This window comes from Haliaeetus albicilla, chromosome 5 (genome assembly GCF_947461875.1).
Source record: "Haliaeetus albicilla chromosome 5, bHalAlb1.1, whole genome shotgun sequence".
Lineage (NCBI taxonomy): Eukaryota > Metazoa > Chordata > Aves > Accipitriformes > Accipitridae > Haliaeetus > Haliaeetus albicilla.
Window position 1 is genome coordinate 34,440,618 of NC_091487.1, and position 22,005 is coordinate 34,462,622.

The window sequence follows — 22,005 nt, forward strand, 5'->3', positions numbered from 1 at the left end:
CGCCGACCCGACCCGCTCCGCTCCGCGCCGCTCTCCTCAGCCCGAGGGCACCCGGGGCCGAGGGCGCAGCAGAGGCGCCCTACGCCGCCGCCGCCCCCCCGCCAGCTCCTTCCGCCCTCCCAGACGTTAACGCAAGCAGCGGCTTGCAGGGCGCAAGAGCGGGCACCTCCTCGGCTTGCAGGGCGCAAGAGCGGGCACCTCCTCGGCCGTGAGGCGGCCGGCGCCCTCCTCCGCCCTCGGGCGAGGCAAAGGCGGACGGCCTCTGCGCGAGACCCGGGGGTTACGAGGGCGGCGACGCCCCCGCGGCAGCGCCATTTCCGCGCGGGGCCCAGCGCCGCGCGCTCCCCTCCCGCCTGCGCGGCTGCGCAGAGCCGAGCGGCGCGGGATGGCGGCTCTCCCCGCCCCCCCCCCACCGCCCCGCCCGGCCCGCGGGGCGGAGCTGGGGGAAGCGGCGGCCGCTGCCGCCGCCCCTGACCGCCTCGGCAGCGGGCTGGTAGCAAAGGGCACCCCGGGGTCGCCGCGATTTCCTCCCCCCCGTGACTGGCCTTCTGCCTCTCGCCGTCCGGCGCGGCCGCGGTGCCGGCGGTCGCTCGCTCCCTCCTCCCCTCCCGCCGCCGCGCAGGCCCGGCGGCGCGGGGTTAGGCGGTGCGAGGCATGAAGCTGACCAAAGCCCAGTACGATGAAATAGCCCAGTTCCTGGGGCACGTGCAGCCCACCCGGCAGAGCCTGAGGAAGCTGAAGGAGAAGTTCCCTAGGTAAGTGCTTCCCGCCCTCCGGGGCCGCAGCCCGGCGCGGGGCGGGCGGCTCGGGCCCCGGCGGCGGCCTGCGAGCTCGCTGCGGGCGGGCGAGGGGCCGCAGGGGGCCGCTCCGCCAGCTCCAGCCGGTGCCCCCCCGGTTCCAGGCCCCACACGGTACAAAATCACTTGGACACGCACACGGTCATCGACGGCGAGCGAGAGCTCCGGCTAGGAGCAGGGTACTTCTCGCTCTCTGCGACCTGAGGAGTTGGCACAAAATAAAGGACTCTTCCCCTGCCACCCGTCCAAATGAAAGCTCTCGAGTCCTTTCATGAGTCTGTCTCTTAAACACCGAGTAGATCTTCTTAGGTGAACGAAGCCTTCGGGCTCAGGCCGTTCCTCTGTGGCCGAGACCGAGGGTGGAATCCGGCCTGCGATACCTCTGCCCCTGTGGCTTAGGGAGAAGGGGCGGTCCAGGCCCGTAACTCTTTACGTGGTGCTGCTTTCCAGCTGAAGGCTGGAAAAGGGGTCATCTTAAATTGGAGCGTTCATCTGCTTCCTCGCCTGAGCTGCAGGCTCAATGGTCAAAGACATTTGCAAGTGACCACAGGCTAGCATGGAAAAGTGTACATGATGGCATATGCTCCGTGTACTGATCTTCATTGCTGAAATTTGCTTATTGCCAGCAACAGCCAAGTTGTAAAGTACATGTTGCCAGGTTTTTCTCTTTTTTCAGGTTTGGGGGAAGGAGTGCTAGTGCTGAATTGACAGGAAACCAAATCAGGTTCTGTGGGGGAAGGAGTGGTACTGTCTCTAAAATCACCAGAAATAATACAGAAAACTGTAGGGGTTTAAGTGCTGTGCTTACTTTGGTGAGAGGGAGAAATCAGTAAAACAGAAAATCGTTCCCATGCTTCCTGAGTGAGCCTTGCTAGTCTTACCACAAGTGTGGCTGAGGAAACTCTCTGAAGTTGTGTGTAACTTACAGTAACTGGATGAAGAGCCAACATTAGCTTAGGCTTTTAAACTATCCAGTGAAATCTTCTCCTGTTCAGGAAAGTGTGTAATGTAGTTAAAAATCAAGCTGAGGGAATAGCCCTGTGACAGAGAAGCGATGCTAAAGCAATGTGGCTGGTTGAGCGAGTTGCATTGTTGGGAACCAAGCTCACCTTCCACAGTACTTTGCAACTTGGGAAATCGCTTACTGTGACAGCATGTGTCTAAGGAGCTTAGACTTGGCTTTATCACTTTGGTGCTAATGAAATTAGAAGAGAGTGTTTGTGCGTATATATGTGTGTGTGCACGCACACACACGTGCATGTTCTCTTTTTCTAGTCTCCTTATAAAGCTGTCTTAAAAGAAGGTTGGAATTTGGGTTGGTCTGCCAGGTCAGTCACTGTGTGTAGGAACCTGCTTCCAAGACAGATGCATAGGCACATGAGTGTCTGTAATAGGGAAAATAAGGACCAGGACTTTCTGCTGATACATTTTACTTCCCAGTCCACTCCTTTGATCCTGCAAAACAACCATTGACTCCTCAGTTTCAGAAATTGATGACTTCTGAAAAACTACGTACTAATAACAATGTAGAGTTATATCAGGAAAAAATTATGTTTTTTCTAAAGCAGCTGTCTCAGGTTTGGCGAACACTGAAAAACAGAGATTAGCTACAGTAGTTGCTTCCATGATTTGCCGGCTTAATATACTGTTATCTTGTTATCCACATTATGAGACGAGAATGTCCTCTTCTGAATTCTGCTTGTAGGCCTCTCCTGAATTTTGTTTGTCCAACCTGGGAGAAGGCTAAAATGTTCTATCTGAATGATGAATGAATTGATACCTTTTTATAAAAAATGTCTTATCAAGTATATTTTGAGGAGGTCTGCATGTCTCCTTTCTGTGAATGGCTCAGCAAGTGATGTTTGTTGTCTTTTTGTTTATTTCTTATAGCAGGGCAGATGCAGAAGACCCTCAGAGAAAAAGTTTGAAGTAGCAAAATATGTTGGGATAATGATTTTGAGATGCAGTTAAAAAAAAAAAAAAGGGCATTCCAAGGCCACTGCTTGCTTTAGCAGCAAGGGAGATGTATTGAAATAGATAATGTGTTATAACGTGAAAAACAGGCAGTCTCTATAACCATTATCTTGTAGAAGAGGCCAGCTGGAGAGATTTGTAAACTTGTGTGCCATTTTAAGTTTGAAGGGAGAGACTTGTTCAGTGATGTTTTATAACTGGAATAAGTTTCTTATAATCTAGAACCTGTGTCATTCTGGATGCTTTTTTTCTTTATGAAAACCAAAATCAAACAAACCAACAACCGCCTTCCCCACCCACCCCAACTTTCCAATTCAGTCTTTTTAAGAAAATATTCCAGAATCTTTCGTGGCACTTGCAATGTGATGAAGGTGTCCATAACCAGTTTGTCATTATTATGTGGTAATAGTTGCTGATTCAAACTGGAAAGTACTAACTTCCATAATAGCTGCTTTCACCTTGCACTTTCAATCTTTCCCTGGGAAGTAACAGTATTCCACTGGTAATACAATACATAAATTCACAGTTTTCAAGCATTTCTGGTTCCTACTGCCCCATAGATCTTGAGAGTCTTTGGATTTCAGCATTAATCTGCTCAGGTTTCTTGCTAATACTGTCTTATCTATTGGTTCCTCCCTTGTCTGTTGTGCTTCTTGAAGACTCACAGTTTATGCTCCTTATTTGTGTAAAGTATCTTTCACACTTTGTTATGGGCCTGCTCTTGTTCTGCAATTTCTCTCTAAAAGTCATTAGTAATTTCCATAAACTATTGCCACAATTTAGTATGCATAGGTATGCTGTGTAGTGGCTGCCAACATGACCTGTGAATCTAAATAATTTTTTAACAGGGTAGTTTGTTCTTTACTATTATTGAACTACTTCAGCAGATGAGATTACTGCTTCAAAAGGGTGTTGCCATGTGATTTATTCATGTCAAATAGTAAAAATTAGACTGCTTCTGATACTGTTTATAAGTATCTTTATACAAGAATTGACACTTTTATTTTTTTACAATTCTGTAACATTACAGACAACATGGATTTAGTGTACTTTTCTTAAAATCCAGTTATTTTGCAAAAATAGAAGCTCAGGACTCAAATTGCTGTTCTTTTTCTGTTAGTGCTGCACTTCATATTCCACGCCTGGCAATTACCAATGTATTTGTTTATTTATTTATTTATTTATTCTTAAGTTATTTGTTACATGCTTAGCAGTTGTCTTCTAAATGTGTTCAGGTTTAACAGCAGGATTTTTGCATGACATGAGGATTATCAAAATGTAATTTTGAGCACTAAGCATGATAAATCTCTGCCAGTATTGGATCACTGATACGTAGTTCCTTTGAGCTTCTTAACGTATTCTTAAGGGAGAAGCCACTGCCCAAGCATTCACACACCAATCAAGGAGTTGCACACACACCACTCGAGACTTTAACTCTTAGGACTGGAGTCCCTTCACAGCAGGTGACTCCAGTGAGCCGACGGGTGGCCCGTTTGACTCCTCTTCCTCAGACTCGACCTGGGTTCCCCGAAGCAACAGTCCGCCCTTTGATTTTCTTTAGCATACCTGCTAATGCATCCAGACGACTGTCTGAGGGTTTTCTGTATGTTGTATCACTGTCCAAATTCTCATATATAATATCAAAACTAAAAGCAAGCATAATACAGTTAGCATTAACAGAACTACTACTGGGTGTGACATATGGTTCCGGATTCCCGTCGCAGTTGGCGACCATCCCAAGAATGCTTCCCACCATTTATGTTCTCCATCCTTTTTTATTCTCTCTGAATCTCGATGTATTTCCTCAGCGTTCTGGTGTATGGTGAGAGATCTACTGTTTAAATTTTGATCACTATAAACAGTATCCTGATTTTCATAATATGACATGCAGCGTCAAAAACATGGAAATGTAGAAAAGACATAGGCAAGGACAAATACATATTCATAGTATTACATTCAATAGCTGTTTAAGAGTCAAGCTTCTTTTAGAGCTGTCCACAATACTGATTAATCCAGGAGAACTGTTTCCAAAAACGTATAAAACATTGGATGGCACAAAGTATATAGTGCTAATATAAACAGATTGTTTAAGTTAAGTACTTAATGTAAACGGTCTATCTCTACCTGTAACAAAGAATATTTTAGGGGACCAAAAAAACATTCCTTATAAAAAATAATGCTCTGAGCAAGAGTAGAATGGCCACCTGGCTCCCAAAACCGGTGACTGATTACGATTCTAAGAAGAGTAAGTTGCTGCTACTGCACCCTTCACTAAATGGGGAGCATCCTGCCTGTTTAGCTGGTATTGAGGAACTCTTCAGGGGTGACTGAGGACTTGGGCTGCTGTCAGTCTTTGGGGTGGGTTAACATGAAGCATTTTTGAAACAAGGTCCTTTGCTGTATCTGAAACAGTACTCCAATAACCACCACTGAGAGAGAGTTTTCCAGTACCTATTTGGGCCCAAATCTCATCTGAGGTATCATCAGGACCATTTACAAAAGGAATGTAGCCAGTAAGCACGGTATAAAGTCTAACACCAAGGCTCCACATGTCACATGCAGCATCATAACCTTGCCTCCTTAAAACCTCTGGTACAACAAAATTTGCTGTGCGACATGGAGTCATCAGAAGACCATTTTCTACTCATAGTTGATTTGCAAGGCCAAAATCACAAATTCAAATTGATTCTGGATTACTAGATTCATCAACATAAATATTGCTAAGCTTCAGGTCTCTATGAACAACCCCTTATGCATGAACAGAACAGCACTAGCTTCTCATTACAACAAATTTTTTTGTCTAAGAATCCAGCAGTTCCCCTCCTTTCATAAGTTCCATTACTACATATACGTATTTTTCTGGTGGGTTGACGCTGGCTGGATGCCAGGTGACCACCAAAGCTGCTCTATCACTCCCTGCATCAGCTGGACAGGGGAGAGGAAATACAACAGAAGGCTCATGAGTTGAGATAAGGACAGGGAGAGATCACTCAGTAATTACCATCACGGGCAAAACAGACTCGACTTGGGGAAAATTAACTTAATTTATTGCCAATCAACCAGAGTACGGTAATAAGAAATAAAACCATTCTTAAAACCCCTTCCCCCCACCCCTCCCTTCTTCCCAGGCACAGCTTCCCTCCCAAATTCTGTACCTCCTTGCCCCCGAGCAGCATAGGGGGATGGGGAATGGGGGTTGTGGTCAGTTCATCACATGTTGTCTCTGCCGCTCCTTCCTCCTCAGGGGGAGGACTCCTCACTCTTCCCCTGCTCTGGTGTGGGGTCCCTCCCACGGGAGACAGTCCTTCCCAAACTTCTCCAACATGAGTCCTTCCCACGGGCTGCAGTTCTTCACAAACTGCTCCAGTGTGGGTCCCTCCCACAGGCTGCAGTCCTTCAGGAGCACACTGCTCCAGCGTGGGTCCCCCACGGGGTCACAAGTCCTGCCAGAACACCTGCTCCAGCATGGGCTTCTCTCTCCACAGATCTGCAGGTCCTGCCAGGAGCCTGCTCCAGCACAGGCTTCCCACAGGGTCACAGCCTCCTTCACATGCAGCCACCTGCTCTGGCGTGGGGTCCCCCACGGGCTGCAGGCGGATATCTGCTCCACCATGGACCTCCCTGGGCTGCAGGGGGACAGCCTGCCTCACCAGGGTCTTCACCACAGGCTGCAGGGGAATCTCTGCTCCGGTGCCTGGAGCATCTCCTCCCCCTCCTTCTTCACCATCCTGGGGGTCTCCATGGTTGTTTCTCTGTAATATCTCTGCTAAGGGCATCCTCTTCTCTGCTCCGGTTATGATATCCATGATTTAATCCGGGTGGGACTTGAACCGCCCTTTAAAATCTCTCAACAGTTCTCAATTGTACATCTTACATTGATCAGACTGCATACAAACTCATGTGCAATTTACGCTGATCAGGCTACGCAGCTCTGGCAGGACTTAAACCCCCCTCGTCAAAATCTCTCCGGGCAGGACTTGAACCAGCCCTTAAAATCTTTCTGATCGGGACTTTAACCCTCCTGAATTCTGTCCTCTTCTCTGTATTGAATTTAGATTTGGGGGATTTAACACTCACCACTCAAGCAATTCGGTGCCTCCCGTGTCCAAAATCATCAGGTGAACTCACGCTGTGCCAGCAGCTGGAGGTCTGGATCCGAGAGGTTCCGAGACTGACCTAGGGTCCCACCTGGGTGGCCAGGCTGTTAAGGGAGAAGCCACTGCCTGAGCATTCACACACCAATCAAGGAGTCACTCGCACACACACCGCCCGAGACTTTAACTCTTAGGACCGGAGTCCCTTCACAGTGGGTGACTCCGGTGAGCCGATGGGTGCCCCTTCCAACTCCTCACACACACTCACCCTCGGACACTTCCTCTTCCCTCAGGCTTGACCCTACGTTCCCCAAAGCAGAATCTCTAATCAAGGCCTTCAAAATAAAAAGCGTAATTTATTCTATCTCTGGTGCACAAATTTAGACAGCTCAAGTTGAGTGCCTTCAGAGAGGGACCCCAAACACTAAAATCCCTGGGGAATTATGCCCTTACAATCTAAGTTCCCACCCCTCACACCATAGTCTGGTCCAATAATAATGCTGGCGTCTAGGGTCCTCTTCTCTCTTATTGAGTCCTTTTTCTCGCCTCTAGGCTGGTTCTTTCTCTTTCCTGTTTTTTACGGTAGCTGTTACTGTGTCTCCCTTTCCTGGCTCAAACTGGCTCCGGGCTTTCCGCATCTCCTTACTCCTCTCATCAGAGAATAGGTCAACATTAAGCAAAAGCATTAAGCAAGCAATGAGTTCTGCTTTATCATGAACGACTATTTTTAAGCAGCTAAACAAAGCCTTTAAAGCCCTCCAAAACATATTAACAGCCTCTATAATTTATATACATTCCTGTGTTATTGTAGCCTCACAGTCTTATCCCATTATTGCAACATGTGCTGTTTATGTTACATTTGGGTGTGGTCTGCACGCTCATGTAGTTGAGCTTTGCCACCTTCCACTACAGTATAAATCACTGGACTGATAATTCTGTATGTTCTGTGTTGTGCTCTTCTATAGTGTACCACCTTTTCTGCTTTGTTTCTCATCTGAATTTATTACTTGCTAATAATTCGTGTTTTTCGTTGTAACTTCTGTATTTTCTTCTGCCTTCTCTTTAGCCATGGGCTTATGTTCTTCTGTGATACTGTTCTTCTCAGTGAGACCTTATGTCTAAATTGATTACCCATTGTAGAACTAGTTGTAGGAAATGTAGAGTATTGCAGGACATGCTCTGAGAAAGTTACAATCTCTTTCTTTTATGTGCTTGTTTCTCTCTTAAATAGTAGTTGGAGCTGCCAACAAGTAGAATCTTCTGCATAAGAATCACCTTAGTGTTACCTATTTATGCTAACAAGATGTAGGTTAGACCTTTAAACTTTTACCTGTAGTCAAAGACTATTTTAACTTGTCCAGAAGAGTCCAGCTTCTAGGGGTTTGATTCATACCCAAGCTGATACTCTAGTACTTCAGTTTAGTTGTTTCCAGGGAAAAAAATAAAAAACTCCGTTCTTCTGTATATGGCAGAATACATAGTTTCTCTTCAGAACCTTTTCCTGAAGCTTCTTACCAATGGAACATGATTGACAAATGACTGGACCTTTCTCAAATCTATGCCTTGTACATATTTGCTGCTCTTCTTCGTATCCAGTTCTGATTGAACATTACAGGTTTTTTAGTTGAATCTTCCTCTGGTTCTACCAAGCTTTCTAAGGGTGTAAGGTTTACTGGCCCAATTCATTATGGTACTATCTTGGTTTTCTGCAGTTTTTCCTGATTTGGTTCTGTTCTGAGTCTTTGAATCTCTTACGCTACGTTGTGCTTGAACTGGAGATTCCAGAAACTTTCTGGCAGTGCAAGTTGGCTCAGTAGCCTTGCATCTCTTAGAGATTCTAAAACCCATGTTTTTCAAGTTCTTGCATTGAACTGTTGTGAAACATATTTCATTCCATCTAGGCGTGCTATATTCTTCCATAGCACAATTAGTGGAGTCTGTACTGTTTCTCTTCCTTACTTAAAGTTAAACAAACTTAGTGCCTCTAGCCCAACTTCCTTTTCAGTACCTTCACTTTTATTCCTGTAAAAGAAGCATTCTTTTCTGAGCCTGAGTGAAAACTGCGTTTATAGAGAGTTTCAGAGTACTAGGATTTCACAGTATTAGAATTTATAGCAGCTGCTCTGTGCAGGTCTTCATTTTTCTTCTGTGCATCTATTCAAAGAAGTATTGCCCTGTTTGTGTCCTTTCTGTGAAAGTTTCCTTCCTAGTGATCAGGAAGAGCTTACCGCAGAGAGGTAAGGGAAGCTGGCATAAATATGAGAGAAGAACTTCCCCCCCCTTCCTTATTTTTCCAATAAGCAAGAGAAAAACGTGATGCACAGGTTCATATTGATATACTTGATATTTGAGTATGGATATTTGGTTTTAACATATGTAACTTCTTGTTTGATTATTGGAATGCACACAGTCTTTGTTCCCAGAGCACACCAAGTGACGTACGTTCCTCTACATTCATGACTTGTCTTCTTCATTACTTAATATCACTTCAGGTTTTGCACACATTTTCAGTAATTATGTTGCACTTTGTCCAAATTACTGATAGCTTTATTAAATGACACTGGGCCTGGAAAGCATCCCAACAAGATTTTTAATTTAAAAAAAAAAAAATGTATCTGCATGGTAATGTCTCACAAGGTAAATTGGAAAATATAATCTGTTTATTATTTGCTCATTTTTATCGCTTTCTCAGTGATGGTTCATACTGAAACAAAGGCCCTAAAGAAGTTTAAATGTATGGCATCAATGTTATTTCTTTTACCAGCCACTTAAGACTGACTTAACATTTTTTCTTCCTCTTTTCCAGTGTCATTGCCTCTCTTTTTGTTTTTTAGAGTTGGGGGTGGACAGGCCTCTTCTTTTCCTCTTCCAGCCAGTTTTATTTACAAGGAAATATATTGCTTTTTCCTGAATAATTTCATTCCGCCTTTGTGCTGTTGCTTAGATTATCAAGCAGTGCTGATAAGCCCAAAATGGTTGTGGTGGGAAACAGAAAGGTAGAACTGCTGCTGTCTTTCAGGTCCCTCTTTTTTTCTTTTTTTTTTTTTTCCTTTCCATTTCTGTGTTCTGGTACCTGCTGCTAATGGAGCCTGGAGACTGAGTCAGGGTGGAAGGAGAATTCCTTGTCCTCTGCTCTAGTGCTCGTTGGAGCTACTATTACCCAGGAAGGAAGACAGTGAAGCTCAAGAGCAGAGGGCAGCTAGCTGTCTATGTGGATTTCAGAGCCCTAGGCTGAGGACTCAAGCACAGGTACATTAGATGGGGAAATCTTATCTATGAGCAGGCAACCTACTAGTGTGTGACACTTCAGTTGCACTCTCTTCTGCCTGGAAAGGCTCTCGTCATAGCAAAACTGACATAATTCTTGTAACTTCTGCTGCTCTCCCTGCTCTTTGGAATAGTTGGTTAATTATTTTGGAAAGTAGAGAAACTAGGCTGTTTCTATATTCTCACTACTTAACAATGAAATAAATTCACACTCTGCCTATGTAAACCACCTCATCAATTTCAGTATACCGGCTCATGAGAGAAAAGAAAGTGGACTTTAGTAGGAGATGCAGAGACTTGGAGGGAGATGCTAAATGGTCATTGGTATATTTCCACCCTGTCTATTTTGAAGTGGCAAATACTTTGCACTAGTATACTGTGTTTAAATGATCTGGAGCATATAGCTACAGCAGCTATGAAAACAGTAGAATTTTTGAAGTTTTGTATTTCTTTTTTCTTCTTTCATGTTAGACTTCAGAGTAAACAAAGTTTTACACTGCTGTTTGGTTTTGTTTATTATATGTAGCAAAAGCCTAAAATAATTTAAAATTTTTTATGTACTTGAAGCTGCATTTAACCTCACAGGTAAACAGATTGATAATAAAAGATGAGAAAGAGGTCTTGGCTCATTATTTGAAAAGAAAATTAACAATATACAAGCTTTCAGAAATGACCTACAATAAAATGCAGCCTATTCAAAATAATCTTAAATAAAAATTTACTATACAAAGTAATTATGTGAGCACTGAACTGATACTGTTCCCTTTGGAAAGATGTTCTCGCTATCTGAACCCTTGGTAGGAAATCTACTGTAAGGTATTACAGCTTTGATAGGCTAAACCAGAGGGTGGTACAGGTTTTCCCTTTTCACTTAAATGAAGTCTTAAAGAACTTGTAACTGGTTGGATTTGGTTGTCTTGCTAAAAAACTGCTTATGCTATGACCCTAAATAGGAAGGATACTAATCCTCCCCCATAATACAAAGTATTGTGTGACAGAAATTAACTAAATCAGCATATAACTCAGAAGAACTTTGTCTCCTCCATTATTCATTAGATTAAATGTTAAGATACTTAAAAGCTAGCTATTGGTAGCAGTGGCAGCTTTCAGAGTAGAATGGGAAATATAGTTTTGCTCAGTTTTGAGGCTCTCCAATACCAATAGACAGGATTTAGACAGAAAATTCTTACGTTGTCACATGTGAATTCTAGGTCTTCAGGACATGGGTGCTTTCCAGATTTGTTTGGAAAGAGATGGAAAGGGGTTTTTGAGTTGTTTGTGTTTTATCTAGTAACTAAAAAGCAGATTACATGTATAAGCATGTGTCGACATGAAAGTTAATTTTGAGGGAAGTCCATTGTAGTTTTCTGTTACAATTTTTATAAGTGTAATCATCTAGAATTACAAGCATTCCCACATATGGTGTCCATCCTAGCAAATGCAGTTATTTTAAAGGTTAGTCTTGAAATGTTGCTTGAAATACGCAACCAAAATTAAGGTTGTACTTTCTGGATTCTTGAGTGCTGGTAAGTCTGTTTCTTCTCTCTTAACCTTTTCCCCTTCCAATACAGGCAGTGCTACCGTACGGGAGTACAGTTCATTTTATAAAAAAAAAAAGTCACACAGAACAGGACTTATTACACTTGTGAAATTCATTTTGGCTGAGTAAAGGGAAAGCCTTTTTGGCCTTGAAGAATTTATACAAACCACTTAGAAGCCAATCCTATATCCTTTGAAGATTTGATGGTGAAATGCAATGATTGGAGGGGGCCTCTTAAAGCAGACATGGAAATAAGTTCCCTATAATTTAAAAATGCATTCTGAGTTTGTTGTAGCTGTGTGTTAGGTGTTCTTGTTTAATACAGAAGAAAAGAAAGACAGAGAAAGAGAAAGAGAAAAAAAGAAAAATACAGAGCGAAAAGAGAAAAAAAGGACAGAAAAAAGAAAGAAAAAGAGAAAAAAAATTAAAAAGAGAAAGATACAGACGAGGGAAAAGAGAAAATGCAAGAGATAAAAGGGAGAGAAAAAGAAATTAAGAGGGAGAAAAAAGAGATAGAAAAGGAAAAGAATAAAGGAAAATAAAGAAGACAGGAAAAGACAGAAAAAGAAGGAAAAAGATAGAAAGGGAAAGAAAAAAGGGAAAGAAGGAGAGAAAGAAAGAGAAAGAAAATCCTTTTATATGTCAAAGCTGTGGGAGTTGTCTTGGTCGCAGCGTACATTACTGTGTTGCTTCATGAAGTTTAATTTGGTTGTACTTTTTGCCACTTCACAAATTCCATGGTTGTGATAATCACCAGGAGGATAGGATTATAAGTCTCGTGGCACTGTTTTTTCTAAGTATTTCATTCTAAAGCAAGCTTGGTGTCATCAGACAGACCAACAGATGTCTGTAGATTTAAGGGCCAGATTATGGTGGTTGTTAAGAAAGGATGAAGTGGAAGTTTTAACACTGACCATATGTGCATTTTAATTGACTTGTGGATTTTAGGATACCATTAGATTCATGTTGCTTGTACTTAAGGACAATGATGATAAAAATGGTAATTCTTGATTGTATTTCAGAAAGAGTCCATACTGTATCATTCTTCTGAAGCCTGCAAACAAGTCTAGACTAGAGTTTTATGAGCAGAGGGGATTTGCTACATCAGAGGGGAAAATATTTTATTCATGCGTTGTTTTGGGACAATCATATTCTGGGCTATATTACAATGGCACGATAAATTGCTGAATACACTGTCTGCTGAATATGACCTCACCATGAAAAATTTGATGCATTAGAGTAGGAAAGGTTGGAATATATCAACCTTAGCTGACAAGGGACTTTGAATTTTGACCTAACACAGATGACCTTTGTGTGCAATAAAAGTGAGTTTAATCTCCAGGTCAAGGTTGAGGTGAATGGTAGGGCAATGTGGATTGGTTTGTGCTGGTTATGGCTGGATCACACCTAGCAAGCAAAGAAATCCAAGGTCTTTGCATTTCAGAGTAACCAAATGCTTATTCACCTGAAGTTTACTCATATCTCTTATACTACCTTCAAAAACTGTGCTGTGCTGTAGACAGCTAACTCTTCAGCAGCTGTGGACTAATTCGTTTGAAGCTCAGTGTTTCAGAATAAGAAGTGTGAGGTACGTATATTCTGCTCCTATAGATCATTGAATAGGTAAGCTAAATAAAATTTCTCCTCTAGCATGTAGAATAAAGACTGTCAAGTATATTGCCTTGCTATGAAAAGGGTGAAATCTAGAAGCTTTATTTCTTTGACAGCTAACCTGTCTTTGGAACATCGGAAGTTTATTCCTAAGTGGCTTATGCTTTTAGGAGGAACACAATTAAGAGAGCTCTGATATGTTTCACTAGGCAAATACAAAGAAAACGGGTCCTTTTGAGCACTCCCTTGCTGTAAAAGGTATTTGATCAAAGAAGCTAAGTTACAAAATGTTTTAGGGGTTGTCTAGGTTACGTAATAAAGACGTATAGATGAATTTAAATAAAAGATTGTCGTGTTTTATAGTAGTCACAAACAAAATCTGTCTTTTTAACTGGCTGGTGTTCCAGGAGTGCTATTTTACTAACATACTAACGATACATGCCCTGAATACTTTACACAGATAAGAGTGGTAGCAGTGGTGCTGTTGGAAGGAGGGGGAAGGAGGGAGTTCTCTTTAAATCAGCCGGGGGAAAAAAAAGTTTGAGACTAATGGAAAGAACCTCTACTCCTTTAATAGAGCCTGCAAAATATATTCTCCAGGTCTGATCAGCTCTGAAGGCTCTAGAGGTTTGATGATTGGAATGGCAGGAAATCACGCTTTCAGGACATAACGAATTGACTAGGCCATCCATCATTTGTTAGCATGCGCTGAAACACTGGGTTTGTGTGCAGAGGTCTGTGATTTAGTAAATACTTGGGAGATGAATAGAGCTTACACACAAGGGAAGATATTGCTGTCCTTCAGCAGCCTTAGACACAGATCCCTGCTGAGAAGGCCGTCTGACAGCAGCTCATCAGTAACTGGCCTGTCACAGTCAGTGATGCCCACCAGCCATCCCCAGTATATTAAATGCATTTTTAATATCTGCTTCAGTAGATTTAATGAAGAAAATTTAGTTTCCATACTCTGATCACTGCTTCCTCAAGTGTTTTAAAGCATTGAGTGAAGCACTTCAAGAAAGGAACTGTGCTGATACCTGGAGGAGCTGATTGAAAATGAAAGTGAAACAGAATGCAAAGAGGATTGTTATTATCCAAACAGTTTCCTTAAAACAAAAATGCTTGGAAAAAGCAGCGATCTTCTTGGAAACAATTGACCCTCATGCAGAGGGACCTTATGCAGCAGGCTGTAGAGCAACAGAGATGCAGTGCTGGAAAAGGTGTATGCACAGTGGTTCTGTTTAGTGTGGCAGGGCTTGCCAAAAGGCATAACTGCATTTCCTACACTTTTAGATGTCAGTATTTGAATCAGATCATTGTTCTGTCAGGCTTTCAGAGTCCTGAGAGAAGGGTGACTGTGAATGGAAGGAATGGAATAGATCATGTTTTTAATAAGTAACATAGATTTGGGTTTGGTTTTGGCGCATTTGCAAGGGATGCAGTTGGTGAAAATCATTGTAGCATTCCGTGGTATTATTTAAACTGATGTAAGAAACAAATAATGAGACACAATGGAAAATAAAACTTCTGCATTTTTATAACTTAACAGGCTCATTGAGAGTTACTCAATACTGACATTCTGCTTGTAAGGATTGTATGGAATTAATTTTTTAACTTGATAGCAAATGGTAAGATCTTTTGCTGTCCATATATATAGATAAACTTGTTTGAATTTCCTGGGAACTTTCAGGGAAAACTTCTGTTTACATAAAGGCAAATATGTTGGTTTTCATTTTCTAATGAGATTCAGTGCTTATGATATTTACTTCAAGACAGCAAGACAAACAACTCGATTTTGTTGCAAACATCTATTTGAAATATTCACTTCTTGAGCTTTTTTTCCCTCAGGAATCCATTCTGTGTTCACAGAAGAGAAAGCAAGTGCCGAATGAGACCTATAAATTTGATTCTTGTATGTGTCAAAACAGTAATGTATTAAATGCATATTATTATAAAAATTTAAGACATGTCCTAAACACTTACATTTTTATAACACATGACAATATTAAATAATACATTTTCTTGTTAGCATCTGTTTGCTGTCATTGTTGGCAGGACCTATGATTTATTACTTAAATTAATGACTACAACCATTTTGGTCCTGATATGTGCCCCATAGCTTATCACATCACTTAATAAAATAACATATATGCTTCTATGAGAGACATTTTTTAATTGTTTATTCCTTTAAGTTCCTGGTGAAAATACCATATGTATTTGCAATGGTGAAACTCTCAGAAGCTTGTTTTGTACTTCAAACTGAGTGAAATAACGGTAAGGATTAATTTCTGTAAGAATATGGAGTACTGTAACTGATCTACTAAAATTGTCTTCTAAGACAAGCCTGGTAGAGTATTGTTACCAAAAAAACCAACAGCTTTGGAAGAGGAGTGGAAAAATACTGCTCTGTTTTCTTCAGTTCCAGTGATGGTTAAAAGCCTTGTTCATTTGTTTGTTAGACTAATTGGTACCATGCAAGTAGATTTCAGAGTCCCATTGGCATGCTAAGATTTCACACTCTATCATTAGTTTTCAAATTGTATTTCATGGAGTCCTTGTTGTCCATGGACTTTAAATGAAGAATTCAAAGTAAATGAACTTCTCGTCAGCAGGCTTAAATTTGCCAAACAGGAATCTGCACCTACTGTGGGAAAAACGTTTTGGTTTGTGAACCCCTTAGGTTGAAAACTTCTGTTTTGTAAGCAACTAAAGCATTTTTATCTATCTTACAGTTTCTTTTCATACATGCTTTTTTTAAAATTCTAGTGTCCATAATGTTTTGAATGTGGTAGTAATATGAATGGGATATATTATCCCTTTGTCCAGGTTTCGGCTGAGGTAGAGTTAATTATCTCTCTAGTAGCTGGTATAGTGCTATGTTTTGGGTTCAGTATGAGAAAAATGTAGATAACACACTGATGTTTTCAGCTGTTGCTAAGTAGTGTTTAGACTAAGTCAAGGATTTTTCAGCTTCTCATGCCCAACCAGCAAGCAGGCTGGAGGGGCACAAGAAGTTGGGAGGGGACACAGCCAGGGCAGCTGACCCAAACTGGCCAAAGGGCTATTCCATACCATGGGAAGTCATGACCAGTATGTAGCGTGGGGGGACTTGGCCTGGGGGGGATCACTGCTGGGGAACTAACTGAGCATCGGTGCGCGAGTAGTGAGCAATTGCATTGTACATCACTTGTTTTGTATATTCCAATCCTTTTATTATTATTGTCATTTTATTATTGTTGTTATTATTATCATTATTAGTTTCTTCCTTTCTGTTCTATTTAAACTGTTCTTATCTCAAACCATGAGTTTTACCTTTTTCCTTCTGATTCTCTCCCCCGTCCCACTGGGTGGGAGGGAGTGGGTGAGCGGCTGTGTGGTGCTTGGCTGCTGGCTGGGGTTAAACCATGACACCCTTCTAGCACACACACCAGGATATCCAGTAGCATGATGGATAGTGACGGTCTCATTGCTTTATGCTGAAGAATTCTTGAACTTCAGTCCCCTGCTGTATCCTTCTCATCTGAATAGGGTACTTAAGCAAGTGTTGCTGTCCATCTAAACTGGCAAAATGGCTTCAGGTAAGGATGTGGTGCTGAAGAGGACTTTATTTTTGGGTGAATATCCTCTGTTTGCACATCTGTGTCTAGGCCTGCAATGTGTTGGAAGCATTTGATAGCATCCATTCCCAGATACCTCCAGAAGCTTCCACACTGAATAAAAATGTCCTAATATAGCACACATTCTTCTTCCATAGAAAGCAGAACGTTGTCAAATATTTCTTTGAGTAAGACCCATGTGATAGCAAAGGTAGTCTCTTGTGTAATGCAGCCTGTCTGAAACTGTTTCAAAGACAACATAAAAACTATGACCAAGCTATGTCTATTTGTGGTTGGCTGAGAGATGGCAGAACTTCTTATCCGTCCGCTATTGATACTGGTAATGTCCAGTTCTTTATTGTACTTCTGTGGAATGCAGATGCGCATTATGAGGCTACAACTGGTGCTAAGTATGATAACTAATAGCTAGAGTGTGAGTGTAAGTTCCTACGGATGAAAAGGCTATTGAACATTAGCCATTTCCTGCATTAATATAAAATGCATGTTGTCAATGCAGCTGTCCTTCAGTTTTCAACACAGCTAGGCAATGTGTCTTCCTAGACAAGCGCATTATCTTGGATACACAAAATGTAAAAAGATAAAAATAGCTCATAAGCTAGATTTCTGGTTCTTAGAGAGCTTAAAAAGGAAGATTTGCTTTGACCAGTTAGCAGGTACTCTAATAGGCCAAGCAAGTTCATTCCAAATACAGTGTTTCATGACCTCATTGCAATGAGTTATCTGACACAGGAATATGTTTTCCTTTATCCTATTATTTGAAACAGGAGGATTTAATTATTGACCAAAAAGAGAATTTGGACTATAGTTTTTATCTCGTTTGTATTGTGTTCCTTTGACATCAGTGGTCTGAGAGAGAAAAAGGAAAATGGTCCTTTATGGAATAAATGCATGGTTTCAGTTTAAATATTTTTCTAGCCATATCTATCTGTTTGGTATGTCCTTTAAGTGCGGAGTGGTTTTTTTCCAAACAAATCCCATTGGTTGCCCAATAGCTATTATCCACAAGCTTCCTGCTTACACTGTTTGTTTTAATTTACTATTTAGACACAGACCTAGCCGGTGACAGGCAATCATCCTTACACATTATTATTTTTGTGGTTTTGAGGTTTCTGGGTAGAGAATTTTGTACCTTTATCTGGGCATAGATGCTTGCCATTCTAACATTTTAAATCTCAGTAATTTAAAATACTATTCAAATGTTTCAGCTATTGTGTAGAAAGTAATATACTTCTACGTAGACAGGTTGGGGTTGGTGAACATGTATCACGTGTTAATTAGTTGCTTTATTTTGTAATTCTCAGCTCTTTAGTCTCTTTATCAAGGATATATCTCTCAATGGAACTTTGCATTAGTGGATCAGGATGTTTACTGAAATAAGCAGTTAAAATTATTAAAATATGCAGTGGAAAGCAACATGCTTAGTTTAATGTGCTTCTGAATATTAAATGCAAGTAAAATGGTATATAGACATGGAGCCATTTGTTATATTTTCGTATACGAAGCAATAGCTGTGTAAACCTTAACCTCGTAATTTTGCAAGTTCCACTTTATCATGTAGCTGTAAAAGGTAATCAAAATAAATCATGGAAGATGAAGAAATATTTTCTAGGGCTTTCTGTATGCTTTCAGAAGTGGTGCTTGATCCATGAAATTTTAGTAAGCATATTAAATAATACAATATGATGTGCAACGTGTCAGGTCTGATAAATTATTTTGTATAGGACATTTATACAACATATGGTGAGCTGCTATGTGAACAGCTTAATGACTAAATTATGTTAATCTTTCTTGCCATATTTACTTTTCATTTCAAAAAACGGTGTTTTCAAATTTTTATTTTACTTTTTTGATCACGGGTAGATATAAGAAAGGTGTAGGTCATCCCCGAGAAGCTGTGACAGTGATCCAAGGTTCCTCAGCTGTGCAGTGTACATAACACAGATGTTGGGAGAGTCATCTGTCAGCTATGCCTCTCCTATGGAGTTAAAGTTCTAGGGGGAAAAGAATTCGACACAGTGCTGTCACTGTTACATTTTCACAATAGAAGAGCATGCAAATATTCAACCTCCTGCTTAGCAGTAGTGCCCTGTCTAATGTCTGTGCTGGTTAGAATAAAAAAATAGTGGGTGCATCTAGGGCTCATAGATCTGACAAAGGTCATGCTATGCTGGGCATTTGAATTGGAAATTGTCTGGACTTAGATTTTATAAAGCTCCCACTGTTGTCGGGGAAAATTTCAGCAGGGTTTTGTCCCTAGAGAGGCCTCTTAGGCCCTTTTCTGTCCTATGAATGAATTTAGATGTGAGGGTTTCTCCTGCCTTAAAACTGTTAAGTTCATTTTGCATACATCCCCAGAGAGAAAAACTGGCAGATGCTTTTGTCTTGGAAGTGTTTAAAAGAAAACTGCAGAACAGGAACAAGGGAGAGAAGGGGCCCTGTGTGGAGTCCCAGAACATTTTGGAAATGGCCAATATGCAGTTTTCATCAGTACTAAGGCGGGGCGCAATATGGTGCCTGTAGCTCACTAGGGAATATGAATGTTGATTAAGCATACTCCCAGGCTTTGAAATCCTGAAAGCAGTGTCAGAATAATGGATGTTGAGCAAATGTCAAGCATTTGTTAATTTCTCTGTTATTTGGAGTTTATCTACCATGATCAATCAAATAAACTAGTGCTTCTCTGTTGTGGCATGTGTCATTGATATGGTGATTAGGTGGCTAGAGAGGCCTTCTGCCTTTTTTTTTTTTTTTTTTTTAATCCAGGTAACAGATTACATATGAACAGCCGTAACTTGAAGTTAAAGATTTGTTTGCGATTGGTTTAGTGGAAAATGGTGCATTAACAAAATACTTTAGGGTACTGAAAGAAAAAAGTATTTGCATATCTGCTGTGCTAAAAATTATATTCATGCCATTTTTTCCATTCTTGCCCTTAAAGCTTTACTGTTGTGAGGAAGGATAAATTAATTATAAATGAAAGTTGATAGAAGAAACTTTTACTTATTCTTAAAAGGAAAAGTTTGAAAACAAAGGATAGCCACCCCAAATTAGTATTAATTTATGGCTTAGCCACCTTCTTCCCTCTAAATCTTTTGGTTTCTGTAAACTGGGTCTCAAAATCCCTGGTTTTGATTGGGAAACATGTTCAGATGCCCTTTAGTTAAAGTGGAGGGGGCGACTCTGACTCTTTTATAAGAATACACTCTCTTTTATAAGAATACATCAGAGCAGTTGTTAGATACTGGCTAACATGCAGGAATGTAAACTCTCCAGTTCCAATTATATTTTCTACAACTTCTCAATTTCCACTGTCTTCTGATGTCCTAATTCTGCTAATTTGCCACTCTTAGAAGTTAGGTAACATACAAAGACCTGATATTTAAATGTGAAGAACAAATAAAAAATAACCTGAAGGAGAAAAAGGCACTGTGGCCTTTGCTGCTTTACTGTAATATATAGACTTTAAAATGGGAAAGGATAGGGTTGGGATGTTTTGTGTGAGACCTTTCTGAAAGCTGTCTGAAGGATGTTAACAGTCAACTTTCACTGAATTCCAGTGAAGTTCAGTTATACCCTTCTCATGGATTTTTTTTTTTTTTTTGCAAAGTCTAGTCCTTATGTGCTTAATGTAAAGATGGCAGTGTATATTTTTATTAAGTTTTTGACAATTCCCAGAAATTTAAGAAGTGTCAGTGAGTCATGCCATATGACTTGATGCATGTTGAGGTCATCTTCGGTTTATTTTAACATAGAACAAATGTTTGATGTTGAACTAGTTTTCCTTCTTCCTTGGCTTCCACATTTATTTACCAAGGCCTCTGGGCCCATTCTACCAAGACTGGTCAAATTTTGGTGCTTATTGAAGGTGATGCTATATTCTGAACCTCTTGACTGTTTGCATTGGAGGTGATTCCATTCAATTAGTGCATGGAATAAAAGTTCTCCTGAAAACCCAAGCTTTTCTGTGGCACTGCAGGAAGCAAAGCATATAGTCATTGTACAGATTTTCAAAGCAGTGCAACGAACACCAAAAAATAAGTCTCTGGAAAGAGGAGGAAGGGAAAGGAAAATCCTGTTGGTAGGAGTGGAAAAGAAGGTTAGGGAAGTTTTAAGATAGAGTAATGTAATATTGTGATCACCTCTTGTCAGATGTTCCCTTGATACTGCCTGCCAGTTGTGGGTAGACAGCTTTTTAAAAAAGAGTGCTGGAAGACCACTAGGAACAGCTGGGTTTCCTTCTTAGTGCATTTCTGCCATCTTTCCAATGGGAAGTAAGTAGTGGAATTAAATTAGTTTATTTGTTCTATGGCACAGTAAGCTATAACCCTGGGGCTGAAAGTGGACTTTGTAAATATCTACATATATGGTACAATAAGTTATAGATACAAGGTGAAGTAGTGCACTGTCGGCGAGGTAGATAGACAAGAATGATTCTCTTCTTCTGTTTTGTTTTCTAATTACAAGTAGCTTTAAAATTATAAACTTTTAAATGATAAACACTGTTTAGGGTTTAAGACTAAAAATCTCAAGGGGACTAGCTATAAATGGGTTCATTTTTTGCCTTAGATTTGTGTCATTCCCAAAACAGGTATTTACTTAAAACGACTCTTCTGTATCATCCATGTTAAAATTCTTTAAATTATATCCTGTATGGGAAACATTAATAAGATCCTGACTTGTTTAAGGAATTAACAATTTTGATTGGATTACTGAAAGCTTTTTTGACTTAAGGTGTTCACTTTTTACCCTGGAGATAGGTATGCAACAGTATGTGTGCTTGACATGTGATGCATGCAAATGCTAAATACAGTAGCAGCATGAGGCAAGTGTCATTAACAGTAATTTATGTAATGAAAGCCACCTGGCTGTCTTCGTAATTAATTGCTTGTAAATAACAAATTTAAATATAATTTATAGTTTTCTAAATTTGATTATATATTTTTAGGAGCAAATTGTTTAAGGGTGTTTGGGGATTTATTTAGTTTCAAATTGGCACAGATATGCTTTTTACATACAGACTAATCTTTTAATGTAAAATGAACAGTCTAATTAGCTTCAAATTGCCATTCACTCATAAAAATAGTTTTCTAAAATTAAATTTAAAC

At 40.6% G+C, this 22,005-nt stretch overlaps 1 protein-coding gene across 4 annotated transcripts in view; it reads left to right on the plus strand.

Moving 5' to 3' along the window:
- The first annotated feature begins 467 nt into the window (after positions 1–467).
- CDIN1 (CDAN1 interacting nuclease 1) overlaps positions 468–22,005 on the plus strand; it is a 134,131-nt gene continuing 112,593 nt past the window's right edge. For 3 of the 4 annotated variants that reach the window (XM_069784090.1, XM_069784091.1, XM_069784092.1), the window contains exon 1: positions 468–755. In XM_069784090.1, coding sequence (XP_069640191.1) covers positions 655–755 — 101 coding nt within the window. In that variant the 5' untranslated portion in view covers positions 468–654. The remainder of the gene's footprint in view (positions 756–22,005) is intronic. The other variant, XM_069784089.1, reaches the window with a different exon arrangement.